This window comes from Rhamphochromis longiceps, linkage group LG9, assembly GCF_057381845.1.
Source record: "Rhamphochromis longiceps isolate RC_006_pf linkage group LG9, R_longiceps_female_GT1.1, whole genome shotgun sequence".
NCBI classification, from domain to species: domain Eukaryota; kingdom Metazoa; phylum Chordata; class Actinopteri; order Cichliformes; family Cichlidae; genus Rhamphochromis; species Rhamphochromis longiceps.
In genome coordinates, this window is record NC_140565.1 from 3,649,035 (window position 1) to 3,669,026 (window position 19,992).

Here is a 19,992-nt window from a genome sequence, read left to right on the forward strand (position 1 = left end):
AGGATCTCAAAGTAGCAGGTGTGAGGAGGATGCTTGCTTTTCATAAACTGGAGGTTTGGAGGTTTATGCTAAACTCGGGTCGTCTTCATGTCAGCATTAATGCACGAATTGTCACGGTGAAGAGAGAGTTGAGCCAAAAGGCGAAGTTTTCAATTTATCAGATCGTCTACATCCCAATCCTTACTATGGCCATGAAATCTTGGCAAAGGCTGAAAAAGTAAGGAATGCAAGCACCCAAAATGAATTTCCTCTGTAGGGTGGCTTGGCTCAGCGTTAAAGACAGAGTGAGGACCTCAGGCATCCAGAGCTTGGATTAGAGCCTCTGCTCCAGTGTATTGAAAGGAGCCAGTTGGGGGAGTAGACCCAGAACCTGCTGGAGAGATTGTATATCTCAGGATCAGTGGGAAATCTATGTCAGGACAAAGCCTCTGAAAACATATGCTTAGTTACGGCATCACCAGATCTGCATCTCCGTACAAATGTAACTACACGTTGCATTGATGCAACTATTGTGATTGGCTTGTTCACACCCATCTGCTCCTCCTATGCATGTCTGATTACAATTAATCAATCAAACAATCATTGTCTCTATATAAGGAGTTATAAGGATTTCTGAAACTATCGGAATGAATGTGAATACACAGAAAAGTGAAAAAACTTGCTTGCCCTTAAAACCCGCCCCCCCCTCTCTCTCTCCCCCCCAGACTACAACAAAGAATAGGAGGAAAAAGTCCCAGACCTGGTGTTTTATTTGCAGTTACTGCTGCATATAAAAATTCGGGGCATGACCACAAGGTAATTAAAACATAATGCACCTTGCACAGGCATAAATGCTGTCGATGATGTCAGCCACTTGTGCAGGTGATACCACAGGCTCTAACTCAGGCCTTAGTCTGCCGCCGCTGCAACCTGGCTTTGGAAAATTGGAAGATAATCACACTGCAAAAACCCACCTCCTTAATACTAGAAAAATACACTTATTTTTGGTGAAGATTTGCTTAAAACAAGTGAAATTATCTGCCCATGGGGTAAGTGTTTTTTTCTTAATAAGATTTCTTGAAATAAGAACAATATCTAGATTTAAATAAAGCTAAAAATAAGTATTTTACACTCATTCCAGGGAACAAATCAGAACATTGAAACTTAAAATAAGCTTTAACCACTGATTGTAGGCCACAAATAAGATAATAAAGCTAAAAATAAGTCTTTTACACTTATTACAGGCAACAAATTAGAACAATTGAAACTTAAAATAAGCTTTAACCACTGATTGTAGGCCACAAATAAGATAATAAAGCTAAAAATAAGTCTTTTACACTTATTACAGGCAACAAATTAGAACAATTGAAACTTAAAATAAGCTTTAACCACTGATTGTAGGCCACAAATAAAGATAATAAAGCTAAAAATAAGTCTTTTACACTTATTCCAGGCAACCAATCATGGCTTGAAACCTAAAATAAGCTTTAACCACTTGTTCTAAGTAAAATGTTGAAGAAATTAAATCTGAAAATAGGCATAAAACACTTATTCTAACAAACAAATCAAGGCAAATAATCTAAAAACTAGTACATTAAATCATTTTAAAGATATTTCTTCTTTTTAAATTTAGCTAAACACTACTTTAAGATTATATTGCTGATTAAGGACAAAACAAAACTGAAACAGAGTAAAAGTGTCCATCTTTATTTGTCCACTTTAACAATAACCTGCAGATAATAAAGATACAATTGAACAGTACAGGTCCAACATTATGAGTTTAAGTGGTTTCAACATTTCAACAGCCTTAGAGGTTTCGCCATTGCCCCATTAAAATTGACGAGTGACATAGGAAGACCACAAAGATTCTAATTTCTTCCGAATGACACCAAATACCACAAAACTTGTCTGGGTGAGTAAATGAACATTTTCCATTTTAGAAATAAGACCCAGATTGAAAAAAAAAAACAAACAAAAACAAAACAGAAGTGCCCTCTCCTAATCTTATCTGAAATTTACACACTACTTTCCAATAAATGCATGCCATTCTGCCAGGGCTTTTCTGTAAGATGATGTAGTGTCATGCTCATGAATGGCATCCTGGAGAACTTCTGTCTGAATGACAGACAGCAGGGTTGCCACGCATTTGGGGTAAGTCAGATGGAGTGCATAAAAGTATGCCATCACATATATCATAGCCTCACCAATTTTTTCTTTGTCAAATGTTGTAACTGGTAAATTACCAACAGCAATGACACACTTGCAGCCATCGAACATCACTACTGGACATGACAAGCTTCGTTTCTGGAGGACAGCATCTGGATCTTCTGTAGGCTGCAAGACACAAAAGACATGACAGTCAACATCTTATGTTAATTGTATGTTTTTTTGCTGGGATTTGGTCATAACGTTGGAGATGTCATTATCCTGTTCTTTGTTGGTTACACACATTTTATAGTAGTTTTGACTTATGGTTTATCAAGCGACTCCTTATGTGACCACACTCGTGTACATTAAATACGTTATAAATTAATGAAAACAATAAATTATAGATTTAAGTCTTTCGGCTGAAACTGAAAAAGCATTTTTGAGTCATGTTTGACCGAAATATTTTGTTTGCCAAATTTTCTGTAGATCTTTATAAGCAAATTTTATAAAACTTACCTTCAGGACATGTAGAAATGCTTCAGAAGCATTCCCCATCTTTTTTGGTGGATGGGCAGGTGTGGGAAAGAGGAAGAGCCTTCATCAGTGCAAGGTGGGCTTCAGCTGGACAAAGCAGAAACAAACCTTCATAAACATAAATTTTAAAGGATGAGAACTTTGTATTCAAATGGTAAAACTTACTTTTGTCCATGGTCATTGGTGGATTCATTGCCTTCTTTGACACACCGTAGAACTCTACCCTGGAGCAGAATTCTTCCCATCTCAGTTTTACTTGACTGATGAACTTCTTGTTGTGGGGATCCAAAATTCTGAGAAGCTCACCCAACGCCTACAATAGGTTTAAAAAAATAAGTAGACAAATAAAATCAAAATAACTTTACTACCACACCAAATATATTTGAAATTAAAGTGATTATTTATTAACTCTTCCAAAAACTTACATGATGCAATTCTTTAAAGCATGGATATGCATCCAAGATGAGGCAAGCTCTGTTCTCCTCTTTCATGGTGTCTGAGTCAATGAAGGATCTTCTGGCTTCAAACTCGAGGTCTAATAGCTGGGACACATCTTCTTGGTTTGGTTTTGCCTTCTTACACATTTCTTGTAATGTTTTGTAATGTCTTGCTTGTATTTGCCGACTATCCTTGTCAGCTAAGATAGAGAGAAGTACAAGAGCATTTTGGTTTTTCATTGTTACTGAAGTAGACTTCCACAAAACATTAGCTACTACTGGCTGTGTGTTGATAACCATTTTACAAAATTACTAGTATGTACTCACATGAAGTGGAGGCATTGTCAGAATTTCTGACAGGTGATAACAGAGTAGATGCACCACTGGAAGAACTGCGATCAGCATCTTCATCATCAGCTTCTTCATCCCTTGGGTAGAGGTCAGTGAGCCTTCTCTTGGGCCGTCCCCTCTCCGGTGTTGGTCCTTGCCTTTTTACTGGTGTTTTCATATTTTGCAGCCTTTTCTCCTGGTGAAAATACATATATATCATGCCCCCTGAACAAAACAAAATGATTTATATATGAGACACAAATACAAGAACTTACGTGTTTTACGCTTGCATCATTATCCTGCAGCATAGGATAATATTCCACAACTTTTTTAGCCATTGCAGTGATTTCGGTCTTAGAGGGGTATTGCTCCATTTGGCCTTGGCTTGCTCTCAAAAGGGACACCATACTTGTGATTGTATTTCTCACCAATCTGCATCTCAGTTCTTTTGACATGACGCATGCCTGTTCCCTGCCGGAGTAGGCCAACTCCAGGTAACTCTTTCGGCATTGCTCCAACTCACTGTCGGTGTACAGAACATATTCCGGAGGACTGGGGAGCTGCAAGGTTTTCAGCTGGCTTACATTAGCATCAGCAGTTGGAGGGCCTGTTGCAACTACCCTGGGTGAAGAAGTTGTTTCAGGTTTCTGTGGTAGCAGATGGTCTTCCTGGTTTAGGGTGAGAAAATAAAAATGTCAAGTACTGCTAAAATAAAAGCATACTTTCTGGAGATTAGTTGAACTAAATATTTTTTACATAATACCTCAGGATGAATTATTGACCACACATGTTTTCTTCTGAGAAAGTGCTCAGGCCCAGAAAAAAGGTCCCTCAGATCATCACGGGTCAATGTTAAAAGCATGCGCTCGTCAATGCTTGCAGCTAACAAAAAGACAAACACCAGTTAAACTGTGCAAGCACATAACTGCACAAACATAACTGTTTTTTAATAAATAAATATACACACACACACACACACACACACACACACACACACACACACACACAAATATATTATCAAATATAACCTTTAAGGACAGATACTGTAACATCATCCAGCTTCTCCATTGCTCAGTCACCTGCAAGACAAATGTTTACAATTAGTGTTATGTTAAAAACATTTGAAAAGTTGAATCTTAATTGAGTCCCATGAGAATCAAATTGATTCACGTCAAAGAATCGTTTTGATTGTTCAACATTTTTACCCTTTTTAAAGCTATTATAGAAAAGAAATGTCCAGACAGCCCGGCTGAGGTCTGAAAGGGTTATACAATATTGCCCGGTGAACTTTTACTCACCCAGATTTGTGTCATTGAATTTCATCAATAAGATTATGCTGACTAGGGCTGCCAGATCATGCATCCATTGGACGTAAAATGTACAGCTTATTGCACCAGCAGTATCTGTTCTTACATAACGATCATTAGCTTATAGCTTTAAATGTTTAAGGTATGTGCTAACTAAAAATAAAGGCAAGATGATAGTTTATTACATTTTAAAGAAATTTGCAGATTGCTCATTGCTATCTAAAATATAAAAGGACACCGGAGTATATTCTCCAGCATCTCACACTTCTGATAATCAGCTGTCTGCTTGACGTTTATTCAGCTGTGTAAAAACTATAACTTTAATCTCAGCCAAACCGATTTACTCAGGAACAAATAAAATACTGAAAAAAGCCAAACAATAACATTTTTAAGTTATTTAAGTGACTTATATATCATGTTTCACCTGAGTAGTGAAAGACGGCGGTGGTTTTGAAATTGGTTCGCCCGGAGTCCGGTGTTCTCACGGCTCTAGTGAGCGTTAAACCCCGGCTAGCTATCGAGCTAGTGGGTAACAGACGTCTCCGAAAACGTCGGAGCGCTTTTGAAAATATGTGGTGTCTTGATAAACTGTCCAGATATTTGAAGTTTACACGGCTACATTCTCGCCTGAAAATATGTTAAACGTTTATTTTGTGACCTAGAAAGAGTAATAAGAGAAATTTTAAAACTAACTAGCTTCCGCCATTTTTGGAAACTGAGCTAGGCCGCGCTATGAATTCTGGGATACAGCTTCTTCTTCGGGGTTTAACGGCAGCTGGCATCCTTGTACATACAGTGCTGCCATCTTCTGTTTCAATTTTGAATCGATACACAGCGCTACTTGTTTTACCAACCAGCCTGATTCCTGAATAACACTGTTTTGAGCCCACTTTAATAAATCCAATTAATATCAAAATATTAATTTAAACCCACACCTTGTGAGGGAATTCAAGCAGCTAGTAAATCAGTCAAAGACAATTGGAAAACCCTGAATGTGGTTAATTAGCTCTCTTGCTAATTGAAAGAAATTCTCAGTGTGCCTATTAACTTAAGTTAATACAAACGGCTAATACTGCCCCTTATAAATAGCATAGCTAGGAATTCTCACAACATTACAGTAGATACTTCACTAAATAATGTTCTCTGAACCACATGCGAGGGCTGCTAAGCTAACGCTAGCATCCGTTAGCATGCTACATTACTCCTTCCCGCGCTCAAATTAAATTTATTATTCTGTCCGCTTGACTTTAAAACAGTGATTAGACTACACACTACTTACATTCGAAAAATTAAAATTGCTTACCTCTCTTTCTTGACGAAGTTTTCTCTTACAGTTTTTCTTTCAATGCTCAGGTGCAGAAGATTCCTGTGACTCCAAATTCAAACGGAGTTGGGTAGCAACTAACATGGAACACGAAGGGGGTGCACATCTCAATTTTTGCTTCTATATACAATTTAGTGGTTTGTACGTTCATAAAACACAGTCAGTATGATAGGTAAATTTCTTCTTCATTGATTTAAAATAAACTCTTATAGGTGTTATTTCATTTTACCTTATTTGTGACCATTTTTTGTTTTTACAGCTCCAGTTTGTAATACCCCCCTCCCCCCATGAACTTGGTATTTCCCAAACTAGCGCGGCAACAGCTCCACACTGCAACATATTTTTTGCTTGACTTTAGTCTAATACAATGGCCTGTTGGAGGTGTGTGATTTGCTTCGTCTTTGTGGCGTTAACATTGAAGTCTCTCTTAAGTCACATTAATACTGCACACAGTCGCAGTCCAGATTTCCGTGTCATTTGTGGAGTCGATGGATGCGCCGAGGATTACCGTGTTTTCAACTCGTTTTACCACCATCTCAGACGCACACATCCACAATACATCTCCACTGGGAACCCGACTACAGGATGGCTGACAGCTTCATCCGATGCAAATGTATTAGGAGGCGAAAATTTTGGTACAGCCATTTTTGCCGACTATACTGCCGAACCCAGACAAACTGTTAGCAATGGCAATGACACTGAAGTAGAGCCACCACCACTAGACCCCCCAGTAACATCGGAGGTGTTGGAGGAGGAGCGACAGGAAAGTCAGAACGTGATGGAGCAAGACGCGGCTGAGCTTCAAACACCTCGTCAGAATCAGGTAATGTACTTTATGTGTTTCTGTGTGTACGCGCGCGAATTTTTAAATGTATGTGTGTTGTTTAACCTTAACCAAGCACAGTTACCCCAATTCAGAAATGTACTCAGTTCAAGTGAAAATTATAGTTTTAAAGTTATGTGTTTTCTAAGATAAACTACTTGATTAGAATATTTTAATAGGTATGAAGGCCAGTGCTGAATTTCAAATGCATGAATCCGCTGAAATTCAGGCTTGCACAACAATGTAGGCTTAGTTACCATACTTAAACATAATAAATAAACTTATTTACCAGTGTTGTGTACCTGCCTTGGTTGTTGTTAGATGCTCCATGAACCAAGCAGCTTTCAAATTTTTCTTTCAGTTAACTTCAGAGTAGATTCCATAAAGATTGGTTAAGTTTCATTAAATAACTCTTAAATTGTTCATAACATTTGCAGCTTCATTAGCTATCCATTGTAGTATGAATCTTTTAATAGCAAAAATGTACAACAGTTTGGAATATTTCTTTGTTTTGTTTTGCATCTGGTGGAATTTGAAACACATTCTGAGTGAGTCATTTTTCTTACACAATTGTTTTTCTTTTTGTCCTGTAGGGTAAAAGAGAAACTGTTGATCTTGCCAGATGTGCAGCTGCATTTGCTATTGGTGTGCGGGAGCAATGCCACCTATCACAGGTACTGCTTCATCTGATATTATGGGGGTGTCATTGTTAACTTGTTAATAAGTCTGGTTCAATGTAAGGCTGCAACTAATGATTTTTTTTTCATAATCTGTCCACTATCTTTGCAATTAATTGATTGTTTTTCATCGCTGGTTTTATTCAGCTATTACTTTCACCTATATAAGTTATTAAGAACAAATGTACATTACGAAGAAGTTAAGCACAAGAGTTGTGCAGTTCACTGCAATGTATGTAACTCTGGGCACACTCAACAGTTTAAAATAGGCTTAACAGTGTAAAATGTGTTCACTTTTAGGCATAAAAGACAAATGAAGTAGAATTACATAAAAAAAATAAATGAGGCAATCATTTGTTCACTTTTTCTGTTGTAACCTTTCATGCTCCTCCATCTTGCTCGGTGCAATGTGTTTGTGCCACGTGAGTCATGCATGTGGCATGTCATGCAAAACAATGCCAATTATTGGCTGATTTCTTCTTCTACTGCTCCACTGGTAAATTACAACATTCAGTGGCTCATTAATTTGAGCTAAAGAAATAGAGTTGCATTTTGCTTCTGTTATATTTTCTATTTACGCTTTCATGTCTCTGATGTGTTTTTTTTCCCCCCATCAGAGGAGTGTCAACAACATTGTCCTTGGTGTCCAACAGTATCAAACAGCTCTTCTGACGTCCTTGAGGGGAAAAATAAAGACCATCCTTGAAAGGCAACCTGACAGCAATGGACCTTTACAACAAGAAGTTCTTTCAACACTGGACAACTTTCAGGATCCCTTTCCCATATGTGCAGCTTCAAACCTACAGGACCGTGTAACACAGATGCATTTCAACCCTGTCACACCTGAGGAGATCATCATTTCCAATTATGCCTGTAGAGTTAAAAAGGGAGAATCGAGAGTTCTTGCAATCAAAAACAAGTCTTTCTACTACATTCCTTTGATTGAAAGTTTGAAACAGCTTTTATCCAATTCAAGACTATTTGACATGCTCAGTGCTGGACCTCAGAGTTGCCCCAACGCCAGTTTTTTGTATGACATTAATGATGGAATTATTTTCAAAACCCACCCACTGTTTTCAAAGAAGAACTCTGCTTTACAACTGATACTCTATTCTGATGAGATAGAAATGTGTAACCCCCTAGGGTCACGTGCGAGTGTAAATAAACTACTAATGTTTTATTACACCTTAGGCAACATAGACCCTAAGTTTAGATCAAAGTTGGCTTCCATCAGACTTCTCGCAATCGCAAAGTCTAGGGACATAGATGAGTGTGGGGTAGATATAATACTGCGGAGAATCAATGAGGACTTGAAGTTACTGTACGATGGTGTTATGATTAACACTGTCAATGGGGAATTTTATTTAAACGGAGCAGTTGTTGCTGTGTGTGGAGACACTCTTGCCCAGCATGAGCTTGCAGGATTTAAGGAAGGAGTTGGTTTTGCGTATAGCAAATGTCGTCATTGTGAGTGTACTTTTGATGAAATGCAAGAAAATTTCAATGAACATAGTTTCACCAGACGGACATTGGACGGACACATTAGGCAGTGCATTGAAATAGAAAGGGCAACTACCGAATTTTTGAAATCCTCGCTCAAAACGACTTTTGGCATAAATAGACAAAGCAAATTAGTTGATTTCCCAGGTTTTAATCTCATAGAGCAGATGCCACAGGATATTATGCATGTAATTCTTGAAGGAGTGGCACCAATGGAAATTAAGTGTGTGTTGAAATACCTTGTTTTATCTGGAAATTTGGATTTGGACTTGTTTAATTCTGCCATGCAGAACTTTCCTTTTTCATCAGTGGACATACGTGACAAGCCTTCACCAATTAGTATTGCTACTTTAGCTTCAAGTGACAACAGACTCAAACAATCCTCTGGACAAATGCTTATATTGATCAAGATTTTGCCATTCTTATTGTACAGTGTTGTAGAGAAAAATCCCTTTATCCAGTTTATTTTGGATTTAATTGAAATTGTTAAAATACTTTTTGCCCCAGTTGTGTCTTTACAAACTGTGTCCAAACTAAAAAAAATGATAGAAGATCATCTTAAACAATTCAGGCAACTATTCCCAGAAAAAAATGTAATACCAAAGCAACATTACATGCTGCATCTTCCCTCTCAAATTATTGCCCTGGGACCTGTAATACGTCATATGTGCATGAGATTCGAGTCTAAACACAGTTTTTTTAAACAATGGTCATCCAAATTAAACTTTAAGAATGTGTGCAAGTCTCTTGTAAACCACAATCAGCTGCTGGAGTGTTGCCAAAGTGAAGCAGGAACTGAGCATCCGATATTTGTAAATGAGAAAGAACTAGGTCCTATATCAGAGGTTGCTAATATGGACCATTTGCAATCAAAGGTTGTAGAGTTTTTGGGGATTGAAGATGCTATACATCATGCCGTTAGAGTAAAGTGGCTTATTTTACATGGAAACAAATACATCTGTGACAGGTCTCTTATACTCATTTCAGCAAATGGTTTAAACCCTATCTTTGGACTTGTAAAAAACATTTTTATTGTTAATAGTGTACTTTATTGTTTTGAATACCAGGTGTATGAAACCTTGGGTTTCAACAAAGACTTTCTTGACTATGAAATTGCAATTCCCAACCTTGCCCAAGCAACTGAACTGACTGATGTTGAAGACCTACTTGATTTTACGTCATATTACCCAGTCAATTTCAGAAACAGTGTCTATGTTATGACAAAATATAACCTTGAAGATGTCCTTTCTTTAAAAACCTGAAATAAATACCTTCCAATGAGTGACTTTCTTATTTCAAGGAAAAAGGTGAATGTTTCTTATTTTGAGATAATTTTTGTTTTACACTCTATCTAAAAGCTATTTTTGCTTGAAATAAATGTAAAATGGTTCATTTTTAGATATACAGACTAAATAAGGAAAAAAAGTAATATATACTTGAAACAAGTCTAATCATCTAACACATGAGACTGGAAACTAGCTTGTAATGTTCAAAACAAGATGGACAAGATAATCTGGCTAAAATTAAGACAATAAATCTTGTCAAGCTACAAGGAATTTGCAGTGCAATGGATGGATAACAAATCCTAATTCCAAAGCAAAGCTGAATTATTTTCACTGTGTACATCTACAGTCACACACTCAAAGAAACTCCTCACTCCTGACACACACCAGGAAAGGTCTGGAGGCAATCCTTTTGTTTGATTCACGTTCTTCAAGAGACTGACAACATGCTTCTTTGTTTCTTTGTGGGTCACTAAACTCACATGGAGGAAGCACTCCATCAGTTTGAGGCACTGAGGCAGAGCCGCTGAGCAGGTGGCTAAATTACAGTGTGTCACATGCTTCCAGACTCTATTCTAGCCCATTTAACTGACAGATACTGGGACGCTCAGGCATGTGCTTTTCTCACCCAATTATTAAGACGTTGGAATTTAAAAACTGGTCCCAAATGATAAAGATAACCTAACTCAAGAAGAGACAGGGCACTGCAAATGTCTGCAAACATGAGGATTGTTTGAGCTATCCAACACTTACTAAATCCGATGTTTGCAGAGTCTTTTTTCTTTTAATTGCTGCACAGCACAACCTATCCTCCGACGAGGGTTCTATGACAAACACGTGGTGACGGTAAAGGGATGTATACAGTGTGTGCAGAATAAAGTGTATTCAATATAAAAGGTTTTATAATGGCTATCAATCATAAACAACACCTGCAGATGTTAAAAAAGAAAAGCGTACGGCTCAGTAACACTTTGCTATAACCCCTCACTTCTGTCCTATTTAAAGGACGTAACCCTGCTGTGGGACTTTGCCAGAGGTGCATCTCTCACCAAAACAACTGCAGAGCCACATTAGAGTACCCCCCACCCCCCAGTGCTCGGTGCTTTCTAAGCAAAAAATATGTGGTCCTACTAAAAATACCTGCTTTAAAATCATTCATGCCACACGCTACTCAGAGAGCTAATGCATACTCATGACCCTATGCAAATGTTCATCATCAGACTTTGACTAATAGGGAATTAATTAATGCAACAACGGGGAGCAGAGCCACAGTGTGCACTAACAAACAGAGCAGGGGCATGCAGGGAATCTAACTCTGATCAAAGCCCCTGGTTTACTTTTAATCTTAACAAAACATGGTTTTAAGTTTGCGGCAGATTGTTCCTGATGCATAATTAAAGCTCGACTGTGACATTGCAGTAGTTTTATAACACAGCATCCAACTCTAAAGCATTTCAGCTGCTGTAAGTGGGTTGAGCCCACTGCAGCTGTCAAAGGATGTCTATGTGCCACTTTTTAAAGCCAGTGTTAGAAAATAGGATTGATGCCCTGGCATGTGTGGAACAGCAAAAACAAAAAAAGAAGAGAATATGCTCACTTAGTTCTTGTCCAGTCGGTGGACAAATGCACAGCCTGCCTACTGCCTGACACTCCAGATGGTTTTGCACACAGAACTATGTGGGATGTTTTGGCAGGTAATGGGAGACACCTTTTGTCTATTGCTGTATCACAGGTGGCATTTAACCAATCAGATCAGCGAACCACCACCCGTGAAGACAGCTGGTGAATCAAACTCAGCTGAGAGAAGAGGGAAGCATGTTTTCCACTGAGGAAACGTTCATCTTTGTTTGAACCCTCTGTGGTTCTCATTAACTTAATACTTAAGCAGGGATGGACACTAATCTCTTCAGAAGCCTTCATGGTTGTTTTTAAAGGACTGTCGTCACACAGGAAACACACCTGTAGATGCCATGAGGTTCTGCCGCAAGCTCACCTGCAGAGACAACCTCTGGCTGTTGAACCATAACTTCCTCAGTCTGTGCAAGCAACTTTACAGAATCAATATCTGTAAATGTTACATGCATGCAGTGTTTCAGTACATACACTTATATATTAAGCACTTTGAAGGCACAGAAGACGAGGCACACACTGTATCAATACCCATCCCAACTTTTCCTTTCCTCATGTTCTGCAAAATCAGCTTATTGATGGAATATGTCAGTCTGTAACAGCAGTATACATCCAGTGCCCTATATTCATGCTCCCTGTGCAGCACAGCTCAGAGCTCACGCTGGCTTCACACACAGGAGAAACATGGATTATGGCACACAGAGAGTTTGAGACCATTACCACCAACAATGACTAAGTTGATTAGGGTTCCTTGATTTATGTGCGTGTTTGTCTGCAGAAATATATTCCAGTAAAACATTGGAGCCTAAGCTGGCTCAGACAAACGCACCAAATAAATCACTTTAATTAAGACTATTTTTGTCACTCCACAGTTTTTCCACCATGGTGCTCAGCAAAAATCTTGCACAAATGTCACCTCATTTTTAAAAACACTTCTTATGGGTAAAAGTTATTATATCCATAAGAGCTAAAGTGTGCAGTTCAACCTGCATTAATCCAGCTGCAAGACGTTCATATACAGGGTATATACTACTGGCTCACAACCTCTCTCTGACTGCATATATAGCATCGGCCATTTTCAAATGTTGCAGAGTTTGTGAAAGACACACATGTGTGTCGTTCAGCATTGCTCATTCTTCACAGTATTAAAGTGCAGAATGCTGGTTAAAAAGCAAAGACACAACACTTCAACGTCAGTTTTATAACATGCTCCTATTGTGCTGCAGTGTTGAACAGTTACAGGGTTAGCAGGTTAACGGTTGCTTTAGTAAAAACAGTGATGCCGTACTCCCAGGAAACTAAAACAAAACATTTAAAAACTACCCAGACTACTTTACGCTTTATGGCGTGTCATGACTGTTGCACTGCAGTGCTGCTGCTGGCACCTTGTGGAGTCACAGTCTGAGTTAGCTGCTGCGCTCTCACTGATAGAGAAGGATGGAAAACACCTTTTGTTTTGTTTGCACCGATAAATGCTGCTGCCTGCAAGCTGCAGTCAGAACATTATTCAGTTTTTGCTTCTATAGTGTAAAAGTCATATAGTTTCCTCGAATTATCACGATACAATGTGAAGGTTATACCAACAAACCCTACTATCCACACAACACTTCCAGTGGAAGCTGAGCTCAGCTGCCTCTAAAGCATTACATTGCACATCTCTCCCACTCTGTTTCTAATTTGGAAGTGAACCTGCGCATCACTGTTTGGCCTGCAAAGACCAGCAGAGCTCCAAGAAGCCACACTTCGCTTTTTATGGTTTAATATGAACAGTAAGACTTGTGAAATGTAGAAAAATGGGTTTTAGTACTGCAACCTCACTCTTTCAGAGATCGGTGGCTCATCAGAAACAAAACAACTTCCTCATCATAGCTTTAAACAGACGCTTCATCAGTAACACACACATACGCATTTATTCCGTGGACTTCTCATGAGGGAGTGACACAAGTCATTTCTTTATCAGAAAATGCAGAATGCTGCAATTTGCAAAGGAGAGAAGAGGCAGAAATCTAGTTTGTCGCCCCACTGTGGGGTTTCTGACACACTTACAACGCTGCCACATAGAATGGGAGAAAGTAAATGCGACACACTGTGTAGTAAATAATGACAGGCGCAAAAGTCATCACCACTTCAACAAAGAATTACAACTTCTGCGATGCCACATAATCGAAACACAATTCTTGCATTTGTTTTTAAAAACACTGGAGTGGAAACAGAAAAATCCATCAGCCTTAAAAGCGTTGATTGCACACGTCTCCCTAACATCACAATAACACGACTACACAACAAACTATATTTCTTCTGTAAGATCTTTAGGAAATAGTAATGATGGGTCCTACAGCTCTGCTGCTGTGTGCCATCCATGGCTCCATTTATATCTTAATGTCAATAATTGTATTTATTTATTTATTATATTATATAACTGCCCTTCTATGCAGCCCCACAATGTTTCTGTTTCAGTGTTTCTTATGCATACACCATGTATATCGTTCACTCACACATATGTATACATATATATTGCTTTTTATGTTTTTCCCTCGTTGTATATTGTTTTCTCTTCTCTACTTTTGCACCTTTGTGGTCCAGCTACCCAAATCTGCTGTGCAAGAAACTGCACAATGACAATAAAACGCTCTAAGTCTCTAAGACGGGAGTGACAGGACGCCGAGTCAAGAGCCAGCATGTGTGAGTAGCTCTGGGTATCAGAGAGCTGCAGGGTGTGAGTGAGTTTAGCCTGCTGTGTGTGCGGCTGCCTGTGGTGTGTCTGAAGCATACACGCGCAGGTATGGGTATATTGTATGGGTGTTGTAGTCTAGTTAGTTAGTTAAATAGTAAGTTAAATAACTGTTCATTATGACACATGACTATAGTCACCAAGGCCAGGAGCATCGCTGCATTGTACATGTTTGTCCCCCAAAAAGACTTCTGCTTTCAGGGAATCGTCTCATGCTTCACTACTGAAATATCTGTCCACTGTTTAAACTGCGTAATACGTCAGTCAGCACACTTCTATACCCCCATACAGAAGGTCAGTTTGAGTGTGTGCAGCTCATAAATGTGCAGAATGTCTGCACGAGTTCTTCCTCAGGACATCAGATGTTTTTGAAACATGTAAATTATTTAGCCTTGTTTGCCGTTCAGCATCTTCTTCTCTGCTGCTCCGAGGGATCGCTGCGCTTGTCATCACCTATTTGATGCTGCCATCTACAGGCACAGCCCGGAAAGGCAGGCGCTCTGCTCACAACAAGCCCTGTTTGCCAGGCATTTGCCACACAGACTGAAGAGTACGAAGCTTTAAAGCTCAACCACAGTCGTACATTCAGCTGAGTCTAAAGGTACACTGATCCCTGAATAGACTGACAAACAGCAGACTCTGGACTCCACAGTTCAGAGGTCAGAGGGCAGGCGGAGGCAGTTCTTTAGGGGACTTTTGGGAACGTATGGGGCTTCACAACAAATATAGAAAAACACTCAGCAACTATGTGATGTTATTAGGGGCTCTTGTTTCGTAGGATTTCCTTTTCCTTCCACATGACCCCCCGCTGTTCTTCTTCTCTCTTCTCATTCAGTAAAGTCGTGCAGGAGGGAGGTTACACGGATGTCAGACATATATGTGCTGATGAAACCACCTCGTGATTTTTCCTTTCTTCTAACAGCTCTATAAATAGCACTCTATAACATTTGGAGACACAGCTGGTAACTGCACCACTGGCTAATACACGTGTATACACACACACACACACACACACACACACACACACACACACACACACACACACACACACACACACACACACACACACACACACACACCCTTTGATTTTGCCAGCTGCACCTTAGCATGATAACGTTTCGATAGAAGTAAAGCCCTCTGGATCTTGCAGGAGATTCAGGCGTTAATAAAAAAACATAAAAACGTTACTTTGCTAACAAAAAGCAGATTATTATGCAAATATCAATCAGATGAAGATGTCACTTCTGTAAGAACACATACTGGGACGCAGAAATATGCATATGTAAAGTCTATATAGCAGTTCAAAGACTCAGCACACTGTGAGCCAAGGACAGGTAATCTGTGATGGCACATCCCAGCTCACAGGCTCATCATCATCCTCTGAGTTTAAAAACAAACAAAAACAATCCTCAACTGCATCCAGAGTAGACAAGAAGCTGGTCTGGGGTGAGATGCCTTGCTTGGTAAATGCAGCAGTCGGTAGCACAGCAGAACAACGACTCCGATGAGCCTGTCCTGCCTTTAGAAGTTCAGTACAGGTGTCTATTGCGTCTTTTTAAGCAAATTACGTGAAAAAATACAGTTTTTCATGTGTGCAGAAGTACATGCTTATGCCTAGCCTCTGGACTGTTAGAAGTAAGCAGATTACTGGCCTACCACCTTTCAGCATCATCATCTCTTTGAAACTCGGTCAGTGGCCTTCACTCAAGCACTTTTTGCCCCGAAACACTTACAACAAGTGCAAATGGCTTGCAGGCCCTTGATGATTTATGCAGGCTGGCAAAATGTCACAAAAATAATGCCTCTGCTGGACATCGGGCACACTGCACATGGACTGTGTCCTACCTGTGTGACCTTCTCTGTGACGTTGTGTGTCCGGTCAATGAGTTTGCAGGGTGCTATGATGTCCATCTCCCCCGAGGGCAGAGCAATGAGTGGGTCCGGTTTGAAATCCACAAAATTGAGCGTGATCTGAGGGATTTTGGAAATGGTGCGGTACCGCATGAGGTCAGAGTCTGACGTGGAGTTCAGTATGTTCAACTTGCTGTTTACTGCACCTGGAAATATGCAAATGAAGTTCAACAATCAGGTAAGAAAACCAGCAGGAAAACATTTGATCCCACCTGCGCCTTCTCACCGGTGCTGCTGCTGGCCGGCCGGATGCTTGGCCGCCGGTTCTTCCGATCCCATTCCGGCCTCATGGCCTCGATCTCGTCTACGGAGGAGGCGCGACGCATGCTGTGAAAGCTTTCTCGCGAGCGGCTGTGCGACAGAGAACAGTTGGAGGCCGAGCCTTCGGGGTTGAGGCTGAGCCGGTGGTGGGGTGCTACGCAGGGTGTGGAATGGGTGAGGGGACCCACCAGGTGGGCTCCGTGAGTTTGATGTGGTGGAACGGCTACTGGAGGCTCAGAGCACAATAAGGTGCGTTGGTCTTCCTGGCGGTCTTCAGGCCAACTCTGTAGCGCTGACCTGGGAAACACAAACAACGAATATTTCCAGATCCGAGAGACTCCAGTGTCCTGGTAATCAGCCAGGACACTGGACATTGTTGACTGAAGTCAAAGAATTTCACAATGAGCTCAAAAAGGCCATAAACACGAGAGATGAATCCCTGTGACTGGAGTTAGCAGAGGTGATGAGGCACAGACAGCTGGCAGCTTTGCAGCCAGTGTCTGCAGCAACATGTAGCTTAAAGCTGAAATTAACTTTAGAGTGATTTTAGAATGTGAACATGTTCATCTCTGCAGTAATGTTGAAATCAAGCATCTACCTGCTTCCACTCAGCTTCTCCTGGTGATTTGGTGGCAGTGGGGGGAGGGGCAGAAATTCCCCCAGACCTAAGGACTCGGGGCTACGGTGGTCCTCTGGGTGTAGCGACACCGGCGTTGCTGTGGGGATGTGTCCGGCCTCTGCGTCGTCCAGAGAAGCTTTACTGTTGGACAGGGAGCGCAGCAGGGGGAGACGCAGCTTGAAGCCTCGTGGGCGACCTGGTGGTGAGACGGAGGAGGGATAAGACTATTAACCTGGAGAGTGACAGGTGCACCTCCAATATGGCAGAAATGGGTATTATATTAGAATAGTGAGACAAGCACAAACAGCTGGAGCAGGTTTTCAGTGGTAGGCGTCATGCTAGGACAGAGAAAGAGCTAAACATGCATCAGCCTTCAGAATAAAGCTGCAAAACCAATCGACCAGAATGCAGGGGCAGCAACTCGGATTAAAATGTGGGCTTAGCCACAAAGTTATGAGATACTTGATTCCGGATATTGCTGTGTCCTATTCCAGATGCTGCTCCCCTGGGTTATCCCTCTAGGACATTAAGAGCATAGATCGACAGCTAACACAAATATTCAGGATTTACAAGAACAAAAGCATCTAATAATAGCAGGACCACCTGGTCTATCTGGAAGGCAGAATGAACAGTTGATCCAGGTGAAGCAAAGTGAGCATCACGTCCAATTTGGATTAAAAAACATGGGAATTAAATAAGCAGCAATACATCCCGAAAATGTTCCACACTGAGCCACAAACGACACTCACTCTACTTATACCTCACTAAACCAAAGAGAAAACACAATCAGCTGTGTGGAGCACGCTGTCTCATTGTGCATCACGGGCCACATACACAACATTGTGATATTAGGGGACACACAAGTGAAGCTGCCCTTTCTGTTCAACTACAAATTTAGCTGAGATGCCAAAATATAAGAAAACAGTTTTAATTTTTCCACATGCTAAACAAACGCTGCTGCAGTACAAGAAATGTGTCAGTGTGATTCTCTGGACTTAAACTATAAGAAAAAAATGGTGAAATGAAAGAAAAAGTCGTGGTAGCTCATCACCCCGACTGTACTGCAGTTACAGAGTAATTACAAATTACACATGTCACTTTTACATTAATGTTTTTTACTTCCCAAAGGGTCACACCGTCACACTTTCTGTCTAGTGGGCCAGATTTGAGTTTTTGCTGGGCCAACTCTGGCCCAGGGCCTTATGTTTGACACCGGTGGTGTAATAACAGAAACGAAAAGCACAGAGAAGAACAGACAAACATCAAATGTTGCGCTCGTGGTTACCTGTGACGAGCCAGGTGGGCAGGCGGTGGTTCAGCTCCTGTTTGTGGTCTCGGAGAGACTCGTCTGTCATGACCTCGAAATTGAGGATGAACATGATCACCACGCCATCCTCGTTCTTCACTGGCACCACATCCACCATACACAGGATGCACTGGCCTGCAGGGGGCAGAGCAGCAGATGGGGCAGGTTACGATGGCATGCACAGGCAGCGAGGCTGGGTTTAAAACTTGATTTCAAATTACTTTACAGTGGTGGTGTTACTGGAGCAACATCAAAGCACAGATAAGAGCAGAATTCAGTCAGAGTTCAAGCTTTGTGTAATGACTTTGTGAACGTCTACATAATCAGTTTGTTGAATCGTGTGAGCGTCTCAAATGCATCCGTGCATCTCACACTGTGAATTACAAAGGCCTGCTTTCACACACACACTCAAATATACTAAAGTACACGGTTCTCTCTCCTTATTAAATGTGCATCTGTGTTTAATCAGCTCACACACCATCTTCCATACGAGGCTAATCTGCCACACGAGTGCTAAAACAGCTAAGTAAGCGTGAAATGAAACCACACACAGGAGAGCGTCGCACAAACACAAAATAAGCTGCTATTCTGCTTTTGACACCATGAATGTGAGCTTGCAATTGCATTAACATGCATGTATACACACAGCAGTATCGTCATCATCCTCATCAGCAGCGTGATGTAAAATGATGATCTGACTGAAAGAAGTGAAGACAAAACTGTTGCAACATAGTATCAAAGTGGAGGAAATTCCAGGACATCTATTACACACATTCTGTGTACACAGTGAAATCTGTGAGTTTCCTTCTGTCCTTGAAAATGAGCAGAAACTCGACTCAAGTATCAGTCTGGCTAACGAATCTTATCTCCAAGCAGACATCCTCACAGACATCCCGAATATGACAGCACATAATACAAAATTACACATGAAAAACATTCTGAACTGAGTCAAACATATCAGTCCATCATATATGTAAATAAGGTTGTTCCACTTGGTTATTAAGAAAAGCTCAACCACACATATAAGATACTGGTTACTGAATTATGTGGCAAATGAGCACTGGGCCCCTATTCAAAGAAGATCATGAGATGCACACTGAAAATAAAACTGCAAAATATTCCAAAAACTCCAAATACATGATACATAGATGCATGCCATGATTCAAACAGTACAGAAAGTGGACATGTGAACT

At 40.5% G+C, this 19,992-nt stretch overlaps 2 protein-coding genes and 1 pseudogene across 3 annotated transcripts in view; 1 reads left to right on the plus strand and 2 right to left on the minus strand.

Moving 5' to 3' along the window:
- The window catches only part of kcnh2b (potassium voltage-gated channel, subfamily H (eag-related), member 2b), a 278,133-nt gene that overhangs the window by 123,411 nt on the left and 134,730 nt on the right, over nucleotides 1-19,992 (minus strand). The window contains exons 3-6 of the mRNA XM_085418034.1: nucleotides 18,779-18,934; nucleotides 17,473-17,689; nucleotides 16,840-17,171; nucleotides 16,548-16,759 (exon numbers count right to left, since the gene is read on the minus strand). Coding sequence (XP_085274160.1) covers nucleotides 16,548-16,759; nucleotides 16,840-17,171; nucleotides 17,473-17,689; nucleotides 18,779-18,934 — 917 coding nt within the window. The remainder of the gene's footprint in view (nucleotides 1-16,547; nucleotides 16,760-16,839; nucleotides 17,172-17,472; nucleotides 17,690-18,778; nucleotides 18,935-19,992) is intronic.
- LOC146661549 (uncharacterized) lies at nucleotides 1,697-6,138 on the minus strand (annotated as a pseudogene). The gene is made up of 9 exons (XR_014913229.1): nucleotides 6,039-6,138; nucleotides 4,457-4,507; nucleotides 4,192-4,310; nucleotides 3,704-4,096; nucleotides 3,426-3,624; nucleotides 3,087-3,298; nucleotides 2,827-2,974; nucleotides 2,644-2,748; nucleotides 1,697-2,313 (listed from the first exon to the last, which is right to left on the minus strand). The product of XR_014913229.1 is annotated as an uncharacterized LOC146661549 (transcript).
- Nucleotides 6,161-10,336, plus strand: LOC146661550 (uncharacterized). The gene is made up of 3 exons (XM_085418035.1): nucleotides 6,161-6,882; nucleotides 7,476-7,556; nucleotides 8,177-10,336. The coding sequence occupies exons 1-3, from the start codon at nucleotides 6,427-6,429 to the stop codon at nucleotides 10,319-10,321; spliced, it is 2,682 nt and encodes an 893-aa protein (XP_085274161.1). The 5' UTR covers nucleotides 6,161-6,426; the 3' UTR covers nucleotides 10,322-10,336.

What these genes read in the sequence shown, in the direction of transcription:
- LOC146661550 (XM_085418035.1), top strand. Translation starts at nt 6,427, where the DNA reads ATGGCCTGTTGGAGGTGTGTGATTTGCTTCGTCTTTGTGGCGTTAACA. An exon ending in AAACACCTCGTCAGAATCAG is followed by an intron (nt 6,883 to 7,475) that starts GTAATGTACTTT and finishes TTTGTCCTGTAG; the next exon opens with GGTAAAAGAGAAACTGTTGA. An exon ending in AGCAATGCCACCTATCACAG is followed by an intron (nt 7,557 to 8,176) that starts GTACTGCTTCAT and finishes TCCCCCCATCAG; the next exon opens with AGGAGTGTCAACAACATTGT.